The sequence below is a fragment of the Zea mays genome, chromosome 4 (genome assembly GCF_902167145.1).
Source record: "Zea mays cultivar B73 chromosome 4, Zm-B73-REFERENCE-NAM-5.0, whole genome shotgun sequence".
Taxonomy (NCBI): Eukaryota; Viridiplantae; Streptophyta; class Magnoliopsida; order Poales; family Poaceae; genus Zea; species Zea mays.
This window is the reverse complement of record NC_050099.1, coordinates 44,948,295-44,970,906: the sequence shown is the minus strand read 5'-3', so window position 1 is coordinate 44,970,906 and position 22,612 is coordinate 44,948,295. Positions and strand designations below refer to the sequence as shown.

Sequence of the window (22,612 nt, the reverse complement as noted above, 5' to 3'; positions counted from 1 at the left end):
CCATATCAGAATCAGAGGCATCGTTTAGAAGATTTTAATCGAAGAGGAACAAAAACTGTGTAGGAAAAGTTCAATTTCCACCACTCGAGTCTGTGAAATGTAGTTGAACAGGATTTTGGACTTCTCAAATCAAGATGGCATGTGCTACAAGGACTCCCAATGTACGAAAAGAAGCAGGCAAGTAAAGATTGTAATTGCTTGTTTTGCTTTACACAACTATTTGTTGGACCGTGGCCACAGAGGAGGATCAGGGAGTAGTTCGCATGGCCAAGCTGATTACGATGTGTCAGATTGGGTGAATGTTAATGCAAGTCAAGAAATGACATTAGTTAGAGATTGGACCGCTGTTGGAGTATCATTGATGTAGTGTATGTAATGAAGTAGCTAGATGTAATGAAATAGTTAGATGAATGTTAATACATTTATGTAATGTATCTCATTGATGTAGTGCATGTAGTGAGAGATTAGAAGCAGGCAAGTGAAGATTACTGGAGTATCATCGTGTTTGTAATGTATTATGTACTGAGTATTCTCTGGTGCTGAGTAATCATGCAATGTATTGGGTGAATGTTAATACATTTATACTTTTATAAAATTACTTTATCAGACAAATCGGTGCACTGGCGGTTCATTAGCGGTTGTGTTAACAAAACCGAAGTGGAAGTAGCCCGTTCCACTGGCGGTTGGCAAAGTGCACAGGCAGTGGAAATAACATTTCACTTGTGGTTCACTTAACACTACCGCCAGTGTAAATAGCACCTTTCCACTGGCGATTCACTTAACACAACCGTTAGTAGAAATAGCTCATTTCCATTTGCGGTTCCTTAAGGCGGGTCCACCTGTTTATTTTCAGTAGCGCGCGGTAACTGAAATTGAGAGTATAAATTTCTACGTGTCGTCAGCTTAGAGCTCATTTCTACTAGTGCTATTCAATTTTAAGGTGCATATGGGGGTCACAGCTCTAAGGCCTGATTTGGTGATTAGGGATCCCGAATGGATCCATGGGGGAGGAATCCCCTTGCAATTTAATTTTGAATAACAAGAGGATTTCTTCTCATGGAGATCCCCGATCACCAAATCAGTACTAAAAGAGATGTCTATCGTCCACATGCTGCGTGATATACATAACAACATGACTTTGCATGAGCCACGATTCTGTGTGTGTTGTTTTGCACGTGCCACCATTCCATGTGATACGTAGGTTACATGGCTTTGCATGATGGCAATTGGCACCGTACCGCCACGCCCACGCCATGCGGGCGTCACGGTGGCGTCATGCAGGGTCCGTCGTCTCAGGGGTCAGGACGGACCGAAGCGCCGCGCGTCGCGTCGTTTTCGTCGGGGTCTCGCTCTCTCGCATGGAATCAACCCGATGGGACGTCGCGCCGTCGCCACGCGCCAAATAAGCTCGCACCGGCCGCGGCTCCCATTGTCTCGTCGCGACGTCGCCTGGCTCACTGGCTGGCTCCCGTCGCTGTCCCCCCGCGTCCCCTGCGGCCCTGCCACGGGTTCCCCCGGAGCCTGTGTCGCCTGTGGCGGTGCGCGAACAGAGCGCAGCCACCCATGCGCGGCCACGGGCGTCCGTCCGTCGGTCCGCTGCGACGCGGACGTGCCGGGCCGGCGTGCGGACGGGCTTCTGGTCCGTATCGACGAGAAACCCCGCGTCGTTATTTGGGGGGAAAAAAGCTAAGGTTCGGTGGCGAATGGGCGATGTCAGTGGACCGACTCGGTTCGTGCAGTGTGCCCGGCACGTCGACCGTGCGTGCGGACAGCAGCAGCGTCCTAGTCTGGCGTGGCGTCTTAACCGGGGCGCCGGAGCGGCGTCCGCGTGTGCGTGCGGCATGCAGCCATCTACCGTGTGTATGCGTGCGACGACACGAGACACGACGGGTTCCGTCGCGAGTGGCTGAGTTCAGCTTGGAGCCAAGGCAATCAAGGCGGCTTAAAGCCGCCGGCGCCGGCAACGGCAACCGCCCAGCGTTTAAAGTCCCGCGCGGTGACGTGCGTCCCGGCCCAAAGTTCGCAGCTAGGCGCGGCCCAGACCGAGTTCCCGGGTCGCTGCGGGTTCGTCACGGCCGCCCGCCGCGTGCGTTTTGGGGAAGCACGCTACCTGCTGAAACCTGAACGGTAGCAATGGGGCTGGGGCCTGGGGGCTGGGGCTTCCTGAGACCGGCGAGGCAATTGCATTGCACGGGAGAGTACCCATGGTCGTCGCACACGAGTCAGCGCTTGGGAGCCCTCAAAACCAGTAGGGGTGGAAACGGATCGAATACGCACGGATACGAATTCGAATGTTGCAGTTTACCATATTTTAGTCCGGATTCGGATACGAATTCAAATATCTTCGGATACGAATACAAAACGGATAGTCGAATATGAATTCTTATTCGAATATTTACTCAATTCAACTCAAATAGCATACTCTAAAATTTAACATATGTATATGTGAATTTTTATTTAAGTACAAGTTTATAGATAGTCAAAACAAACTTAAAAAAAATAGATTTCTCATGATACTCTATATCTAAGTCAATAAAACTATATAAATAATATTTTTAAACTATTGAATCGTGTAACAAAAGGTAAACAACAACACGTGATATTTAGTAAGTGACATTTATACAAATACAAGTAAACTAAAATTGATATAAAATAGTAAATGTACCAAGAAAAACAACTTTTTCGTTCTAAAATGAATGAATGTCTTATATAAATGTGTGTAACAAAACTTTAATGAAAACATGAAGAAATTTATATCTTTATTGTAAAGTGGAGAGTTATAGTTGAATGTTTATGGAACTTCGTTGAGATGTGTTCACTATATAGATAAAGTGGAGAGTTATAATTGAATGTTTATGAAACCTATTAAATTTTATTATTGAATATCACTAGAAATATATGATATATTTATTTATCATATAAATATTTTTTTAATATTTTAAATGATATATATCATTTTTAGTATATTATTAAACTTAAAATCATTTTTAATTAGTAATTAGTGATAAAGTTAAGTTTTAAATGGTTTCATGGAACATTTTTTTCACGAATACGGATAACATCGAATGTTTCATGGTTTTTTCGAATACGAATATGAAATCGGATAAAGAAAAGTACTATAAATCGAAATCAAATATATCCATTTGACATCCATATTAAAATCGAATACGGATACGGATATCCATATTAGCAGTTTTAGCAAATACGAATACGGATAATTTGAATTTCCAGACATCTATTTCCAGCCCTAAAAACCAGGCCTGCGACGGACCGGGAGGACGAGACAGACAGACAGACAGACTCGCACGACAGACAAACACGAGGGTGACCGGAGAGTCTGTGGCTGGCGCAGCCCGCAGCCGAGTCTCTGCATGAAGATCTTCGTCTTGGCGAGGCGGACTGACCGCCGTGGCCAACCCGCTCCAGGGTCCACAGCGCTCCTCCGCACCTCCTTCAGTCCTTCTTCATCAGTTTGGCAATTCACGTGCTCAACCTCAGATTCGGCGACTGGCCAGTGCTTCGGCTACAATGCCCTTGGTGGCAGCCCAGCGCTGACCCGACCCGACGGGCAGCAGCAGTAACAGCAATGCGTAAGCACTGACCTGGCTAACGTGCGGAGTCTGGCACGAATGTTATGCAACCTTTATGTTGGTCACTCGTTTTAGTCCGAAAGGATTTCAAAAAAAAGTCAACACAAGTTATTAAGGTTCTGATTGTAAGCACCTAGTTTTTAAGAAACTGATTTATGAAATTAAGATAGTTTCAAACATACCGATTTAGGCTATCCGCATTCATACTACTCTAAATTTCTACTCTAAAAGGAATATTCTATCCCCGTCAGCAAGATTATCTACTCTATACCACAATCTTCTACAGTCATGTTTACTCTATATCTCAACTCTATACCAACACACCGTACCCATGCTGCTGCTCTCTGCCTGTAGCTCTACCTGCAGAGTTGATGCCCGTACAGCTCTACCTCCGTCCGGTTTATTTTATTGCTATAGCGTTGATGCCCGTACAGCTCTACCTGCAGAGTTCTGGATGTGTGACTGCAAAATAGCGCAGGTGATAGCGTCCGCTGTTGCACCCTTTTCTTACTGCATGTGTGACTGCATGTGTATAGCGTATCTTTTACAGCTCGCGACTGTGCCCAGCCTTATACCTCAATTTATAGGAATTCAATTCTCAGTTTCTTAAAAACTAAGAAGCTGATTTCTCCTAGCTAAAAAAAATAAAAATTAGGTTGCCTGCTAACAGAACCTAAGTTGAAAGCTTCTCCCTCCAAAATAAAAGAAAGATGGTGCATCAGAAGGACGACAGATGAAGCTTTGAAGCGTGCTTTTAGATGGGAGCCGTTGGATAGACGAACTGCTGGGAGCTTTGTATGACAAAGCCTTTGTTCTGGAGTTGCTAGTTGATGTTTGCAATAGTTTGAGATGTCCCTTGTATCGCCTCACGAGGGGAAGCTTAATAATATGTTTGTATCTGCGTTTGTGGTTCCTGTTGTGGTCTGCTTATCCTTTTTCCTGAAAGTGCTCCATCTAGATGGGCTAGGCCAATGTGCCGGTCATGATGGATCATTTGTATCACTTGATGAACTTTGGATCCTACTACCACCATTCACAAATTTATGATACCGTTGTCTTGTCTTATTCAAAAATGTAAAATTTTAAGTCAACCACAAACTACCATAAAAACAAATCATAAAAAATGACAACTCATTTTTTTTGAATAAGACAAGTTGTCAAAGTTTTTTTAAAAGTTAACGATGCCATATATTTATGAATGGAGGGAGTATTTTATAATAAAATAGAGGGCTTTGTCTCTTTGTAAAAAAAAGCATTCGTGCTCATATAGTCATTTCGAATGTGACTAATCAGTTTTTGTGCGTATGAAGTATTCGTACGGTTTCTATATTCACAATATTTATAATATTTATTCTATATTGAAAATAAACAGTTGTGCCCCGCGCTCATTTTTGCAGACTGGGAGAGTGGAGCACAAATAAATATAAGTAATACATACTGACATTTTTTTGACTTCACTTTTCCCCTCTCAGTAACTGAAAGATCGTCAGCATCATTAACTTACGCACGGAAGATTTGTGTTGTGTAGCACAAAATACTTCTCCGTTCCATGAATGGATTCATGTAAACGGGCGCGGTGACCAATCGCAGGCATCCACCTGTCCACCGTCCTCTCCGGCCTCGTGTCCTCCTCCTTATTAACCGCGCCCACTGCCCACTGCAGAATCTGAGCTCCAACTACGGACCCAAAAATCCGCAACCCTTCTCTTTTTCCTGAGTTTCTCGTTTCCCCTCCTTGGGCTCGGAGGCTACAGTTCCTGCCCCACCCGCAAGACTGCCCCCGCGCGCGGCCGCGGCCATGTCCTTCCCGCGGCTCCTCCTGGCCGTCCTCGCCGCCACGGTGGCGGCGGCGTACGCGCCCGCGCGCGCGGCGGGCGCCGGCGCCGGTGCCTGCGCGGCGGAGAAATTGTCCAGCAACCGCGTGTTCCAGACGTGCGCCGACCTGCCCCGCCTCGGCGCGTCGCTGCACTGGTCCTACGACGCCGCGGCGTCGTCCCTGTCGGTGGCGTTCCTGGCGGCCCCGCCGTCCGCCGGCGGGTGGGTCGCCTGGGGCCTGAACCCCAAGGGCCAGAGCATGGACGGCACGCAGGCGCTGGTGGCCGTCCCCAGCGGCGGCGGCGGCGGCGGCGGCGCGTACGAGGTGCAGACCTACAGCATCTCCGGCACCTCGCTCGGCTCCCCGGGGGCCCCCCTCGCCTACCCGACGTCCGACCTCGCCGCCGAGCTCGGCGGCGACGGCCGCGTCCGGATCTTCGGCACGCTCAAGCTCCCGAACGGCACGGGCGGCGCCGAGGTCAACCAGGTGTGGCAGGTGGGGCCCTACTCCGGCGGGATCCAGATACACGAAATGAAAGGCGACAACATGAACGCCAAGGGCACGCTGAACCTCCTCACCGGCGCCACCGCCGCCGCCAGCGGTGGGGGCAGTATCCTCAGGAAGAAAAATGTGAGTCGCTCCGGCTCCGTTCCCCCCCTTTTGTCTGTTCGTGCTAAACCATCCGTTCGTTTCTTTGCTTATCACGCCCCGGTGCAAAATTTTAGAGACAATTTGATCCCATTCACAGCACAGCTCTACTAGTGTTCGATCCCTGACCCAATTTTCACCTTTTTTTAATAATAAAAAAAGAATAACCTTTTTAGCAAAGGAGCTCTTCTGTATCCACATGAAGCGTTACTGTATTCACATGAGGCACCTTCACATGAAGCGTTACTGCAACTGAAAAAAAAGAGATAATTCCTTTATCTGAAAAAAAACAAGCCACACAAATTTAAGTTTGTCGCATGTCGATGTAGGGACCGATTTAAAATTTCCAGGATTGGAAAATGCGTGAAGTCATGTTGTTCTACGATAGTCCCCGACTGAAATCAAAACCGTATTAGGGGGTGTTTGGTTACCCCAAACTAAAATTTAGCCCCCGTCACATCGAATGTTTGAACCTCCGTTTCGGGTATTAAATGTAGTCGGATTATAAAACTAATTTCTCAGCCGAAGATTAAAAGACGAGACGAATCTAGTCCAGTTGGTTGGGTCTATATTTCATACTCTTATTTGAAAGTCAAACGCTTGATGTGACCCGGGCTAAACTTTAGCAGGGGCAACCAAACACCCCCTTAGTCCTAGTCCGTACGGCAGGCAGCGTTTGCTGACCGTGTGACAGACTGACAGTACATCAGGCTCCTGTCTTCCTCACCCGTACGTACGTACACTACGGATTTCGACGCACTGCTATTACTATACTGTCCAGTAGTAGATCGAACTGATTAACTGAAACCGTTCTGATCCGGCACGCAGACGCACGGGATCCTGAACGCCGTGAGCTGGGGCCTCCTGCTGCCCATGGGCGCCACCTTCGCTCGGTACCTCAAGACGTTCAGGTCCGCCGACCCGGCCTGGTTCTACCTCCACGTGGCGTGCCAGCTGGCCGGGTACGGCGTCGGGGTGTCCGGCTGGGCCACCGGCATCCACCTCGGGAACCTGTCCAAGGGGATCACCTACTCGCTCCACCGGAACATCGGGATCACGGTCTTCGCCCTCGGCACTCTGCAGGTAACTGACTCCACACTTCACAGCGCAGCGCAGGCGCAGCACACACCCATGACCCATCCTTCCTTCTCATGGCTTTGGCTTTGCTCTGCTCTGCTTTGCTTTTGGCTGCTAGTAGGTCTTTGCGCTGTTCTTGAGGCCGAAGAAGGAGCACAAGTACCGGGTGTACTGGAACGCGTACCACCACTCGGTGGGGTACACGGTGATCGTGCTGGGCGTCGTCAACGTCTTCAAGGGCATGGCCATCCTGGACGTGGAGCGGAGGTGGAGGACGGGCTACGTCGCCGCCGTCTCCGTGCTGGCCGCCGTCGCCGTGGCGCTGGAGGCCGTCACGTGGGGCGTCGTGCTGCGGCGCCGGAAGCAGGAGGAAAAGACCTCCAACGCCGGCCGCTTGCCGCTGTCTATGTAATATATATATATATACCTCATCGTCGTCGTCGTCGGGGGCGTCTCACTATATATCTATCTGATCTGATCTGATCTTCAGAGTAGTAGGCCTTACGATGGGTTGGGTTAGCTAGCTAGTGTGTGTATCTTCATTGTATGGTAGGTGTCTCTGTGTGTGTGTGTATACTGCACGTTCGTATACTGGAGATGAGTGAGTGTGATACCGGCCGGCGGCATTGGTCTTTGGCTGTTGCCTTTTTGTTTCTGTTCGTTCGTGAATGCTGATCTGATCATGCACTTGCGTTCTGGGATCATGCTATTTTGGCTGCTGCTCCATCTCGCAAAGAGGAGAAAAAAAAGGCTGGTGAGGTGTGCTCGGTCAGTAGCTGTAGCTGGTTGGTTGGTGAAGCTGGGATGGGAACGGGACGGTACACGTAGTGGAAGCCCCACACAACACAACGCCAAGTGTCGACGTCGCCGCGCGACCCACCAGTCCACCTTTGCCAAGGCGTTCGGCTCATGCGTCCACGCGAATCCATCCACACATGAGAGTGATCCGAGAGGAGTATAGCGTGTGGCTCACTTGGCTTGGTTCGCTTCGACAGTGGGAACTGGAGAAAAAAAAAAGCTTGTGGCGCTGGATGTAGAGCGCCACTTTTTTCCTCTGGTGGTGGAAAGAGGAGGCGGCGCACGAGAGACACGGTACAAGATATATAGAGAGATAAGAACACCAGCAAAAACTCTAACCACAACATGCGGTTCATTTCTGCTAGCTTGCTGCGACACTTGACGATCCTTGTGATCTCCCGTCCTGCCAGCTCGAAGCTTCCCCAAAATTCCAAAGCTTTTCGCCGGCGGTGGATACGCAACCTAAACGCCTGGCCAAACCCCAGCTACTACCGACCGGCTCACACCAAATGATAAAATTGTCGCGGGGCTTGGGATGGAGCCCTGCACTGTTCAGTTCAGTGTACCAGAAACCTAACTGCGCATCAGTATCTCCTAGTCCTATTCTATATCCATCTCTCAGCAGTTCAGTCACCCAAAATATTGTTTTACACTATTTTATATTTTATATTACATTATTTATAAAGTGTAGTTTGAATATGGGTTATGTCCAAGCTTCGAACCTACGCTGCTTCATTGCTTGTCAATACTGCTTATCGCTGAATCTTTTGTTCTGGGTGCGTGCGTGAGAGCATGACGACCCATCATCATTCATCAGTGGGGAGTTGGAAAGTCTCTGTTTCGCTGCCTGCACTTGGCTGGCTCTGGCTCTGCTTCTGTCCACCTCAACCGCACTAGCAATCTAGCATTCGTGCGGCCGGTCACCTTCTGTTGGTGGGTGGAAGGCTGGAAGCATGGGAGGGTTTCAGTCTCCAGAGTCAAAGGGGGAGCCAGCAAACTCACCATGAACGCGATCTCCGGACCTCTCTCTATCTCTCTGTTTTTTTTTTAAAAAAAAAGAAGCGGTGTGGCGTTGCTGTAGGAGCAGGCGAGCAGCTGCAGTTCTCGTTGCGCTGTATTGCAGTAGGAGCAAAGCATCGTCCAATCAATAGACTATACAAGCATACAACCTCCATTACTATACATACAACCATACACTCACTCCACTTTGCACCAACACAATTTCAATGCCACATCTACTACTTAACTTAAGAAGGTCAAAAAAAAAAGGTTAGCTTGAAAATTTTACCTACTACAGGTAATTACAACAATTGCACTCTCTTCTTTCTTCCTTTTTTTTCCTCTCTCTTTCTTTCTCTCTCGCTTTTTGATTCGACACGCAAAGAACGGCAGGACGACGCACATGTAAGGAGCAGGAATGCAGGACGATGAAGCAAAGGCAGCGAAACTCGCTTTCACAAGCCCCCGCACAGGTCACGCACCTCCGAGCTACCGAAGCTGGCGAGATCGGAACGGTGCAGGTGGTTCGACTGGTTATCCGACGCGGCAACGTCGTCACGAGGCGAGGCAGCGGCAGAGCGCCGGTTGGCGGGCAGGGGAGCCGGAGGCGCCGGGCAGCAGTGCCGGACGGTGACCCTGTGCGCGACGGCCTCGGCCGAGGAGCTGGAGCTGCCCGTGACTGTCACCGAGAGCACGACCTCCAGGTCTCGGGTGGCCTCGCGCCACCGGTTCCGCTGTGCTCCGTCGACGTACTCTTCCTGCGTCAGGAAGTCGTCGTGGCGCACGACGACTTCCGCTGTTTCTCCTGGGCCGATGAGACCCATCGATGGTTGGACCTGTTTGAGACATCGCAGGGCGAGAATCGGTTGTCCGTAAAGGCAAGATAGACGAGCACAGTAAAGGAGGATGGTACAACAGTAGAAATACAGAAGAGAGAGAGAGAGAGAGAGAGAGAGAGAGAGAGAGAGAGAGAGAGAGAGAGAGAGAGAGAGAGAGAGAGAGTAACTCACTGACTTACCTCAAGCCAAAGTGGGAAGCCAAAGGACGCCCTTGGGAGCAGCTCCTCAGATTGGGTTCCGCCCTGCTTTCTGACTGTCTGGCCTTCACACAGGATTTCAAAAGCGGCCTTGCTGGTTTCACAGTTATTAGTTATCCGGAGGATGACATCTTCTTGGTGATTTTCCAATGTAATGTTGTTCGCGTTGACGACGGTGTCCGGAACAGAACGGAGCTCTCGAAGCAAAGAGCGAACCTTTTTGTTAGATTCGATTATTTTTCCAAACTCTTGCCTCCTTATCAGCTCGTCTACTCTTGCAATATCGACGCTGAATGTACATCTCACGGGTTTATGGTCACTGTCTGTGACATCCATGCAAGATTCGTACCTGTCAAAGAGCAAAAAAAAAGGATCACATGAACCCAGTAGTTCTCTTCCTCCACACACACACAGAATGGTAAAGATACAAAGACGCCTGGCTCTGTCAAATCTTACGCTGTGATTGCAGCGACGACAGGGCACTCTAATGAGCATTCAGCTATTGGTACAGGACGGCTATCTCGATACAGTATCCTGTCGCACCAAGCAGGTATTCTCTTCTTCTCGCCTGAATCATACCCTGCATATATGGAGATGACGGAACAAACTCATATCTCAAGCAGGCGGTACGAGTACTGTTACTGTCCATAGAGCAGCGAAAGATGCACATTTTTAAGAGGCAAGGCAAGTACTATGAGGCAGCATCAAATGCAGTGTACCTGAGAGACCCGACTGGTGTCTCTGGAACTTGTAGGTTGGAGGAAATCTGATTGGGCCTTCACGCATTCCCTGAAACACATTTCCCGCCTTCATTTCCGCTCGAAGTTGATCCCTTTCTCTAAGCCAGTCAAAGCTCCTCTGGGAGACCATGTCCCTTGCTTCATCATAGGTGATGCCATCAAGTCGGTAGTTCAAATCACCAAGGAAGATAACCATATCAGCTTCTGCCAGATCAGGCCTACCTTCATCTGCTTGATTTTCATTAGCCTGCCATTATTACAAGTATGCACACATAAATAGTTTCATACCCAAGACGAAACCTAGCCAGTTATTGCCGCGAACAAAGCTTGATGATCGCATGCACTCACTGCTTTATGCAATTGGACAGCTGTAGCAGAAGCTGTAGTACAACAAATAAAGAAAATGTGTAACTGTTTCATGTATTATGTATAGCAATGTTAGTAAATAATAGTGCTTCCAAGAGGCATTTGGCAACAAAATACCTGCAGATCCCTGAGGTTTGGTGAAAGTCATTGTCCGATAAATGCGGTCAAAATCAGCATTGCGGCGGCTAACATTCTCTTGATGTGCAGCAAAATGATTGTTTACAAAACATATCCTGCGACCAAAGACTCTTATTCTTAATCCGACGCCACCCTGAAAGAAGCATCGGCTGTCATTTATACAGCTACAGTGTGGCACAGCCAAGGAAATTTAGAGCACAACTTTGTCAGGCATGAAAAGCTAATAATCAACTATTGAATTCAAATATATAGTTCCAAGAGTTTATCTACAGACTACAGATTACTGAAGTTGGAACCTTCCAAAGTTAGTCGTCAGTTGAATTCTTTTGTTCTAACATAGGTGGACACCATCGCTTCTCCATGGTACAGCCACAAAAAGAACAGCACATTTTAATAAGTTTACTGAATCTATATTGCACTAACTCTAATATATGGCATGCAGTTTGCCACCCTCTTTTCCCTTTTTATGCAAACATTTTCTTTTATTTTATATTGTCCAGAAGAGAGAGGCTAGGCGATGCCTAGTGGTAGTACACAGATCACAGATGGTACCTGGTACCTTCATCAGAAACAAAAAAACAAGTGAAGATGCCTAGATAATCACTTACCTTGTTGCCAATAGCACGCCCAAAGCCACATGGCACTGCAGCAGTATCAACATCACCAACATGTGGCCTAAGGTCATTCGTTGCCCTTCAAATAATCATGACACAGAATGTGGAAATATGGGATAAGTATGGAAGCGCAAACTGTAATAATCATGTGAACAGAAATTTATAATGTGTCATTAAGAAATGATTCGTGATTAATCAGTACCATGCAGCAATAAGTAGTCCTGCCAACTGCCTTGAACCAACTCTGTGGAAGGATATTCCCTCATCAAGTGTTTTGCCAATACTGTCTATCCACCACTGCCCATTGGCACTGCCTTCAAGCCCTACCTAAGGCCATAAGAGAGCTATTTTGAATCAAATATTCACGTTAAAGAACAATAATCAAATGTATAGGTGACGATAGCTGGTAATGTTGACATTTCTCGATTAAACTGAAAGCAGTAGGAGAAAGATCAATATACAGTAATGAATAGGGAAAAATATAAAGTTATTAGTGTTCCAGCCCTTTCAGTTGTCAGGGGTAAAGTGGATACTTTCTAAAATTGGATCTATAATTAACACAAGAACAGAATAAATTAACTTCCCAAGTTAAGCTACAACATTGAAAACTTTAACTCACGATAGAGAGCAAATAATAACAAGGTGGAGACACAGTACAAGCATTAGGGTGTATTTACATTGCATTTTGGCACAAATAAAAACCTAAATGATTGAATGCTTCAGGACCATGAACATCAAGGTCCACAAATATTCCCTATATTTCATAATATTGTTCAAGAAAACGAAACAATGGTATTGAATACTCCCTCGATTTTTCAAGAGGTCACATATTTTGGACAAGCTTATACGAAAATCTTCCTAAATTCATGAAACAGGTGGAATAGAGACAATAGGAAGATCGTCAGAAACTATGCATACTTATTCTTTAAATATCTTCAATTCAAAATTCTTAACCAGATTGTTTTCCTCACTGTTCTGACACCTATTTGCCAAATTGAATGCTATCTTCACACTTGCTGAAAGAAATAAATATTAAGGTGAGGCAAAGCATCTTACACTTTCTTTGGCAGCTGCCATGGCAAGAACTCCAGCACCCATCTCGACCTCTTGCAAACCAACCACCACCAGCCCAACATCAAAAAATGCACCACCCAACCATGACCTTAGTGCTTCAGGAGAAGCTTTCTCTTGTGCAACATTCCAAGTCCCAACCAGTATTTTAAGGTTCTCTAGCCTTGTGTATAACAGTTCCCTGCTAGCCAACTCATAGCATAGAATATCATCTAGGGAGCTAGGGGAACTTAGAGGCCATCCTCGAATACCACCATGATGTGCCAAAGAAAAAATGTAAGAATCACTAATTGCCATGTCTATGACTGGGCAGCTATGACCAATCCATCCTGCCTGAAGGTTACCTTCGACATCGACAACTTGAATAGTGCCACTTGCATAGCCCACCCAAACCTTGTCTCCGAGTGTCTTTATGCATCGAACAGAAGAACTATGGTAATGAAATTCTCGCAGTCTATTCCCATTTCCATCCCAAACAATAATTGAACCATCTGTGCAACCAGACCAAATTGTCCCATTCATTGCTTGAGCCACTGCTTCAGTTCGCCGATTATCTTCGACAAATGTCCCTTTTGTTGCAACTCTGCGTACAGCATCAGCTGCGCCCATCAAGGCATTCCTAGATTTCTGAAAAAATGTGAAAGAACCTTGCGGCCTCTCCCTTTTTGTGGGTTTTACTTTAATCTCTTCCTCTATGAATTGTTCGGGCATTACTGGGGCCTCAGGACGAGCTAAGTCGACTTGTCCATCGATGCCAAATACTTTTAAAAGTTCCCTAGTCTTAGCATCCCTGTATAAAATGTATAAGAAAAATAAGAGCCAGGAACTTGAGTCAACTGTTAGATATATCTGTATTTATCAAAGTATACCAAAGAGCAAATGTCATGCTAGTTAGACTCCAAATTTTCGCTCGGCAGTTGTCTGCGAGCATGTGTTTCACATCAGCAGCAGGCAATGAGCACATGTTACCAATTGTAGCATGGTTTCTAAGGTCAATATAAGATTTTTCAACCAGCGAGGCAGCGTTATGACGTTCTCCTGATGTAAATGAGAGGGACTTAGCAATGGTGTCCCAAGGCCATGCCTTTATGGCACCGCCTTCTGATCCGGACCAAATTTCACCTGTTTCCAAGAGATTAAATGAAACAATAAATTTGGATAGCTTCTAGCCATTCTAAATCCAAATCTATGTTAGCACATAAACTATAAAACATCGGAGATGAATAAACTCGAACAATAAGGGTCTAGTGTTTCAGCCATTGGCAGATAGCAAAAGGAAAGCGTCCCAATGAAGCTGGGAGAATAGGTTTAGAACTTTTGATCGAGAGTACAGAGTTGTTGATCAAGAACCATATAGATTATGGTTAACATCACTGAATATCTCAGCAACAACAAGGAACGATTTGGATTTGCAAATTAGTTCTTAAGGATAATGATAGTTAGAGGTTCCACATGCTAAAATACTCAACATACATAGCTAAGATTTAACGGTGATGGTGGCATGATAATAATGTTCTAATTTGGGATTCAAAATTCTCGTCAGCGACGAGTCAATAACTATACTGATACTGACTACCGGAGGTCCCAGAACTTCATTGCTAAGCTACCACATTTCAGTCACGTGAAACCAACCAGTAAAACCGAACGTTCTGGATTCCCAATACTCTGCTAGAAGCAGCCAACAGAGTGCAAAACAACGAGATGATCGAGTAAGCAAAGCTTGTTACCGTACAACGTGACGACGATGGCGAGCACCGGCGTGCGACTGTACGCCTGCCACGAGAGGGCCTCCTTGAACATGGGCGCACTGCCGGCGGAGTATCCTCCGGCGGGCGCGGCGTGGTCCATGCGCCACGCCCTGATCCTGCCGTCCCTGTGCCCCGTCCACACCATCCCGTTAGCGCCGTCGACAGCGGCGCAGAGCGCGGGCGGGACCGGCACGGACTCTCTGAACGGCGCGGCCTCCTCGTCACCGCGGCGCCGCGGCCCGGCGCCCGGCCACCACCCACGGAACACCTCGTGGAGGCCCCACACTCGAACCCCGGACTCGGCGCCCGCCCACAGCTGCCGTCGCCGCGGGTCGCAGGCCAGCGTCCTCAGAAAGGCGCCCGCCTGTGTCTCCCGCAGCGGGTGGGGCCGCACCTCGAGCGGCGGCGGGCGCGCCGGGTGCATCGCCGCGCGGAGCGGCACGCGGAAGATGCCCTCGCCACCGCCGGCGCCGACGAACTCTGGCAGCGCGCCGTCCGCACCGCCGTACTGCGACATGGCCCGCTCGAGTGCCGCCGCCGGCGCCGACGCCGAGCCGCCTTCGATCCAGGCTGCGAAGGAGGCCGAGCGGGCGTGCGCCAGCTCTCCGTGGCGCTGCGGGAATGATGCGCAGCGCTGCGCCGAGGCGGAGGCGAAAGGGACGTCACAGTAGCTGAGCACGCGCGGCGCGGCGCGGCGGGTGCACGCGGGCGAGGAGGCAGGCTCCGTGTCGCGCGGCAGGTGCAAGTCGACGGCTTTCCGCTGCGCCGCTGGTTCGTCGTCCGGGTCCATGCCCCTGCGCGCGACGCGAGTTCCAGTCCGGCTTTGCAATTTTGGTAGCGATGAGAAGGCGGCGGGACTGCAGGAGGACTCGAAGAGAGCGCCGGAGATGTGTGGGAGAGTCGGGCGGGGTCGGGGAACGGAGGCCACCCGTTGCGGGAGCAGAAGGAAGCAGGGACAGAGGGGTGGTGAGGCAACAGACAACTCTTGTGAGTTGTGAGCGTGGATTGCTGGCATGTGGGTTTATATGGGTGGATGCCTCGTGGACCGGGACCACGGTGGCAGGGTGTAACACCCGGTTTTAAGGAACAAACCGAGTATATTTCATACATGCGCCAAAGAAGACAACATATATAATAACAGATTGTATAAAGATAAATATCACAATAATTAGAGTATTTATTACATAGCGCAAGTCTTACTAAATAAAAGATAAATATAAAACGAACTAAGAATCATTCTTGGCGCAAGTCAACTGGAAGACGCCACCTAGATCGAATCAAACTCCTCGTGGTGTGGCTCCTCTTGAACCACCTGTTCTTCTCCTGTGGGGGGTGTGAGACAGCAAGAATGAGCTCACACATGTTCATCACTCAACAAGTTGTGAGGAAATAATGTGGCATGAACTCACCAAATGTGAGAGTTCATGTAATGTGTAAGGCTGATTACCAATAGGGATTAAAGCTGAGCATTGCTTTTAATAAGTTGGTCAAAATTTTATTAGCAGTTACTAAATGTAAGTAAATACCAAACCTTAATAAAAGTAATAGAACAAAATTAATAAATAATCTCATGCAATGTAAATGACAAATTGAATTTAAGTTCCATAAATTAATCATGCGAGAGTCCCAAGTTGCTCATGACCGTGAGCTTGGCTAGTATACCAGTTTTACACTCTGCAGAGGTTGTACCATATACCCACAAGTCATGTTACCCATCTGCCAAGGGATCGCGACTCCCATACACCTCTACCAAGGAAGCGAGACAGGGCAACACTACGAAGCCTTTACAAAGTTCCACTAGCTTCCGAAAACCCGCTACAGTTTATGGGAAGAGCACTTGCAAGAATCCCCCGTCTGACCGCCATCGCAGCAAAATCAACCCGAAAACCTCCTTGCAACTCCTCTACTGCCCTTGCCTTTTTCGGGTAAGGTAGTCTTCCACTAGCTTTCCTAATTAGTCAGCCAAGGGCGTCCCATTCCACCCTTGTGGTGGCACGTGTTTCTCAAGTTAAGCTCCATGTTCCAATTAAAGATAACGATCTTGACATGAACATAAATAAAATAACAAAATAATTGGAACATGGATATAATGAAATATTAATCCCAAAACCATATAGAGCAATAACAAAACTACCCAATGATTCAGGGGTGAACAAGGTAAAAGATAAACAGACTAGGGTGACCTATTGGGTCCCATCAAAATTAAACCTATGCATTGAATAGTGATAATAAAGAACATTATTGGGTAATAAAAGTGGACAAGGGCACAACTTGCTTGGCACTTGAGATTCCAAATACCAGGGTGATTCTTCAGATCCTCGTAACCGCACTGCTAGTCGTAGCAATACAAACAGACATAGTATAAACAAAATTAACATCACACCAAACATAAGAACATACTACATAATAATGATCTACGCGTTGCTACGAGATCGCGGAAACGAGAACCACTAAAATCGGAGTTATGGCTAAGGAGTTATGAAGTTATGATTTTATAGAGGATTTATGTGATTAAAAATATTAAACTATATTATAAATTGGTTAACATAAATCGTATAAGAGGTTATTCTATAAATAATTATCTTAACTTTAATCTAAGTTATAAATTGACCATCGATCATAGTTTAGTAAATAATGATGAACACATTAACAAAACTAACCAACATAAGTTAAATAAAGATCTACTTATAAAAGAATGAGACATGGTATAATAAATGTTGTTATTGTATTGTAAATATTTATACGAAACTAACGCAACTGGAACGAGTCAATTCGGAATTAAAACGAAGGAGTTATGATTTTTTGAGGATTCTATGTGTTTTGTACAAGATTAAATAGAATATAAATTTTAATGTGACTTTCATGTCCAAACAGAGGTACTATATGATAAACAATAATTTTATAGACTTATAGAAATTGGAATGGACTCATTTGGATTTAATATGAATTTTCCATGAATTAAATGGTTTTCTGCAATTATTTTTAAACCAAAAATCAATTTCTAAACTCCTTTTCCCTATTTTCTTTAGTTTCTGGATTGCGCCACAATTTCTAGAAAAGTCAAGGGCTGACGCATAAGAAATCCTAAGACTCAGCCTAACCACGAGTTGTACTGCAGGTTTATTATGAAGAACCCTGAGGGCTCTTTAAGAAAAGTACCCAGCCGAAGGGGTATGAGTGATCGTGCGTCGTTGGATCCAAAACCTAGGGCTCAGATTCGATCTAGCCGTCGGTGCTCTGATGCGCTGCCCAGGACACGCGGATCCTAATCCAATGGTCAGAATAGACCACGGTTCCTAACCCTCCGATTGGGAATCTACGGCCAAGGTTTACCACGCGCGAAAGGGTACGCAACGATCAGATCAAGGCCGTTCAGAAGACATCCAACGGTCGCGCTTCTCTCCCCAAATCCACACGCAGGTGCGGCGGCGCCGTTCATCTCGCGGTGGCGCACTCGCCGCCACGGCGAGCGATGCCCAAATCGCCGCCCCATTTCCAATCTGGGTGAAGCTACTCGATCCCGGGACCACGATGATCTGTGTGGGGCCCTAATCACTACGTTCGACTACCGCGAGCACAGTGCCCACGGATTCCCACTCCCCGCGGCGGCGCCGTGAAGTCCGGTGAGAAACTCCACCTCACCGACGACCCTACCCTTCTAATTCACTGGTGCAACGTGTTGCAGATATCAAGGCAAGGGATACGACGGCGGATTACCTGTGAATCGATCAGAGGTGAGCCCTGACCGCGAGGGCAGGCGACACAGCAGCAGTGGCTGACCCCGGCGACGAATTCACGCGTCGCTAACCACCCACGCACGAAGTTGCGCAGTTGAACATGTTCTGCGCATGACACTTCTCCACCGAATCCGCGCTCTGAAGCTCAATGGTGACAGAGGAGTGGTCTCTACGGATGCGACTCTCACTATCTCCTTTCCGATCGGCGACGGAGGCTTCGGCCTACGACTACGGCACAAAAAGGGTCAACGAGTGGAGAGGAGGGGGCGCAGCTTATGTGGGAGGGGGAGCCGGGTAGAATCCGTCAACGGACGCCGGGATTCCCGGCGCGCTCCCGCCAGGAGCGGCGAAGTCGTTGGAGAAGACGACTGACACGCGGGTGAGCGACCAACGGGGCGGTCCCACAGGTAAGTGACCCGCAGCGAGGGGATAAGCCTAATCCGCGGGATTCACATGCCAGTGGTAGCACAGCGCGTAGATGACAACTCCGAGTGGGCCGCGCGGGATAGGAATGTAAGTGGGCTAAGGAGAGGGGAGAGGAAAAGGAAGTGGGCCTGGGCTGAATCCGTTTTAGTGTATTCTTTTCCTTTTTTTCCTGTTTTGTTTTCTTTTTATATTGAATTCCAAATTTTCAATCTGGAATTTGAATTCAATTTCACAACAGAATTTGTACTCCATTTTAAATATTTAGTTTGAACATTTCAATGGGGTGGATTTGATTATGGATTTGTTTTGTGCTCTATAGTATTTCTTCCTTCTCCTCAAACCCTAAAATTTCCTCTTCTACTTCAAAGTTCTCACTTCAAATTGAAACATATGTTTCGAACTTTAACTTTTCCAGTGTCAAAATTAATACTACTATGAATATAAACCTTACTGTTTATGATAATATATTTTTATTCTTTTCCTTATTATTTATTTATGGGAGAAATAAATGGTTTTATTAAAATCCCCATTCTTATCTTCTATCTTATATTTGTATTTGAAATTGGGTATCAAGTTTATGCTTTCCATAAAATGCATCACCCAAAAATTATCATCAAGAGATCAACCTTTTCTTTATTAATTTATCAGTTACTTAACTAATTTAAAATTATTGTTTAGAGTATGAGGAGGGAGATTTCTAATAGATTCCAAAGGTCTTAAAAAAGTTCTCACCACGCTTATTATTTATATTTTTATATCTTCATTTTATTATTTCATGATATATTATTATTTATTTATATTTTAACCCAATTTTAAGCCTTACAAATCCTACCCCCTTAACACAAATCTCGTCCTCGAGATTTGTAAGGAAAGGGTGTATACTCATATTGTCTCAACACATATGCACAAACAAAAATCTCAGCATGATGCACAATTTATTCGTAGCACATGGGGTCAATTAGACCTTATTATTCCACCTAAAGTAGTATCATATCAACTACTAACTAAAGTATCACTTAGATCTTACAAATAGTAGTAATTTATATATATGTTTATGTAGCTTGGTGGAGCTGGTGGTGGTGGTGATGGTGGAGGTTGTTGTTGTCGTTGTCTTTCCAACTGTGCTTGTCTTATTTCTCGACGTATCTCTAGCCGGTCCTGACGTATTTCCTGGCGTTCTTGTCTTATCTGATTTTGCATTTCGGTAACCATGTTTGACATTAGTTGTATTACCAGCATTTGGGCGGCAACCACTTGATCAATTCCAACAGGTGGAGGATTTGGAGGATTCATTTCTGTTTGATGTTGCCTGATAATCTTCCTTTTCTGGTAGTGACCATGAGAGTTAGAAGCATAAGATACAATAGTTTTGCAAGGGGAATTATTTGGTCAGCAGAATGAATAGGCTAATAACTGGTTATGATCTGAAGATTCTTTAGCACGGCTTAATCCGTTTCATGTCCAAATTGGGGTAACTAGTCGTATAAGGTGAATATCCAAAGGTAGGATAGAATTTGGTCAAGATGAGATAGTCTACCTGATGTAGGTTAAAAGTTTGTTTGATGTTTGGTGGGGACAGATAGATTATACCATTCATCATGACTCTATGGGTTGGGTTAGCTCTTATACTCAGGGTTAAGTTGGTCTACACCTGGCTAGAAGGGTCCAAGTACCACTAATCTATTTAAGCAGACCACATTGGATTAGATCACACTAGATTCCATAATCCTATTTAAGAATACCATTTAGTTGAGCATATCCAGTTGACTTTATCTTTATGAAATTCCAGTATATATATATTTTTCTAAGTGGAACTCCCAATTAGTAATTAATTTCTTTATACCTAAAATTTTCATGCCATTAACAGGTGTGGCATAGGAAACAAGGGTACATCATGTTTTAGCTATTTGGTGAGTGTAGAGAAGATTTGGGGTAAAAGGAAGTTAAGTATTGGAGACTTTTATTCCGAGTGGTGATCTTGATTCATCTGAAGATCTGTTTCTACACATATCCTTCTTTGTCGAGGTTAACCTTCTTCTTGATTTAGGGACCATCGGTCATGGTGTTAGATGCCATTATCCAAGTTGGGATAACGATTGCGGGTACACAGGGTTGGTGGAGTAAACAGAACTTTACTTTGCCTTTGGGGATAAATGGGTTGGGCAACCTGTAACATAGGCTGGGTCGTGGTTTCACGAACGAGTTGGTTTAAGACACCATTTTAGATTTAAACCCATTTATAGGATTATGGTTTAGTTAATACTTGTAACATAGATTAGACCATATTAGATTAGGTAGGGTCTAGATTAGATTGGATATAACTGGATTGAACTTAGTTTAAGTTAGATAGATCTACCAGGGTAGAACATGTATTATTAGGGTATGTTAGAATCTTTTGGGATAAGATGGATTATATGGTGTAGGTAGATCAGAATTTCTATTAGGTTAAAATAGAGGAGTTATGCAACTATCGGGTGGTTATGGTAGTTGCATATGGCCAGATTGGACTATGACTCCAATTTAGATTTAAACATCTTTGTCAGAGTAGGATCCAATCTTACTTTACCGGTATTATCTAACATGTTTGTCCATTAGATTAGATCTGACCAGATTAGATGGGATCAGAATTAAATTGGTGTAATCAAATTAGACTAGATAAGATCTACTTATTTTATTTGGAATAGATCATGTTTGTTACACTATTATGAGATAAGCAAAGTGGTTAGGGATAAGTATGCTCGTTAGGACAAGATGAGTCTCTAAGAATAAGATAGAATCTTTTGAGATTAGTTAGATCTATTAGGATAGGATAGGACCTTTTCGAGATAAGATGGGTCTATTAAGATAAGAAATAATCTTTAAGGATCAGAGAGAATCTTTTAAGATAAAATGGATCTATCAAGGTAAGGGAGAATCTATTAAGATAAGATGAATCTATTAAGATAAGAGAGATTCTTTTAAGATAAGAGAAATCCATTGAGGTAAGGGAGAATATTTTAAGGTAAGAAGGGTCCATTTAAAATAGATACACTTTAATGGTGGATAATCGAGGTTGTTTAGTTATCTCATGGATTCTATTTATTTATATTTATACCTATACGTACATGCAGATGTAATTGTGGACATTACTCCACAACTAATCACACTCAATCAAAGATCCAAATCAGACAGGTATCATAAGAACAAGCACTCAACCGTATAGATACCTATAAAAATAGTTTTGTTTTTGTTCCTAAGAGTAGGTCTCCTATTCCTAAAAGTCATTTTAGGCACAGGATTTCAAAGTGTGAAATTCACATTTGTCTTTATAAGGATAAGGTAAGAATAATTAGAGTAAAGCGGAAATAGGCGAGAAAAGATTAAGATAAGTTTAGAAAGAATCAGAGTAGCAGAGGTAAGTAGGTAAGGGTTGGCCAGTTCTATCTATGTTTTGTCCTACAGTCAACATTCCTCTGATACCACTTCTGTAACACCCGATTTTAAGGGACAAAGCCGGGTGCATCTCATACATGCGCCAAAGAAGACAACATATATAATAACAGAGTGTATAGAGATAAATGTCATAATAATCAGAGTATTTATTACATAGCGGAATTCTTACAAAATAAAAGATAAATATAAAACGAACTAAGGATCATTCTTGGCGCAAGTCAACTCGGAGACGCCACCTAGATCGAATCGAACTCCTCGTGGTGTGGCTCCTCTTGAACCACCTATTCTTCTCCTGTGGGGGTGTGAGACAGCAAGGGTGAGCTCACACATGTTCATCGCTCAACAAGTTGTGAGGAAATAATGTGGCATGAACTCA

At 45.5% G+C, this 22,612-nt stretch overlaps 2 protein-coding genes across 3 annotated transcripts; one reads left to right on the top strand and one right to left on the bottom strand.

Annotated features, from left to right (window-relative positions):
- The first annotated feature begins 5,251 nt into the window (after positions 1-5,251).
- LOC103653190 (cytochrome b561 and DOMON domain-containing protein At5g47530) lies at positions 5,252-7,827 on the top strand. The gene is made up of 3 exons (XM_008680150.4): positions 5,252-6,036; positions 6,883-7,137; positions 7,253-7,827. Exons 1-3 carry the CDS (start codon positions 5,389-5,391, stop codon positions 7,541-7,543), a joined length of 1,194 nt encoding a protein of 397 aa, XP_008678372.1. The 5' UTR covers positions 5,252-5,388; the 3' UTR covers positions 7,544-7,827.
- Positions 7,828-9,025: 1,198 nt separating this feature from the next.
- On the bottom strand, positions 9,026-15,637 carry LOC103653189 (type I inositol polyphosphate 5-phosphatase 12). Of its 2 annotated transcripts, XM_008680148.3 has the most exons (11): positions 14,621-15,637; positions 13,763-14,015; positions 12,879-13,683; positions 12,025-12,149; positions 11,817-11,901; positions 11,188-11,341; positions 11,053-11,084; positions 10,684-10,951; positions 10,421-10,544; positions 9,947-10,313; positions 9,026-9,764 (listed from the first exon to the last, which is right to left on the bottom strand). In XM_008680148.3, exons 1-11 carry the CDS (start codon positions 15,429-15,431, stop codon positions 9,384-9,386), a joined length of 3,405 nt encoding a protein of 1,134 aa, XP_008678370.1. In that variant the 5' UTR covers positions 15,432-15,637; the 3' UTR covers positions 9,026-9,383. The 2 variants fall into 2 exon arrangements, with proteins under 2 accessions (XP_008678370.1, XP_008678371.1); XM_008680149.4 differs by lacking the exon at positions 13,763-14,015 and having other exon boundaries at positions 9,083-9,764; positions 14,626-15,631.
- Positions 15,638-22,612: the final 6,975 nt, after the last annotated feature.

Excerpts from the sequence above, each read along its gene's own strand:
- LOC103653190 (XM_008680150.4), top strand. The coding sequence starts at position 5,389 with ATGTCCTTCCCGCGGCTCCTCCTGGCCGTCCTCGCCGCCACGGTGGCG. Across the intron at positions 6,037-6,882 it reads GTATCCTCAGGAAGAAAAAT|ACGCACGGGATCCTGAACGC; the intron begins GTGAGTCGCTCC and ends TCCGGCACGCAG. Across the intron at positions 7,138-7,252 it reads TCGCCCTCGGCACTCTGCAG|GTCTTTGCGCTGTTCTTGAG; the intron begins GTAACTGACTCC and ends GGCTGCTAGTAG.
- LOC103653189 (XM_008680148.3), bottom strand. The coding sequence starts at position 15,431 with ATGGACCCGGACGACGAACCAGCGGCGCAGCGGAAAGCCGTCGACTTG. Across the intron at positions 10,952-11,052 it reads CTGTCCAATTGCATAAAGCA|GCTAATGAAAATCAAGCAGA; the intron begins GTGAGTGCATGC and ends TAATAATGGCAG. Across the intron at positions 10,545-10,683 it reads ACACCAGTCGGGTCTCTCAG|GGTATGATTCAGGCGAGAAG; the intron begins GTACACTGCATT and ends CCATATATGCAG.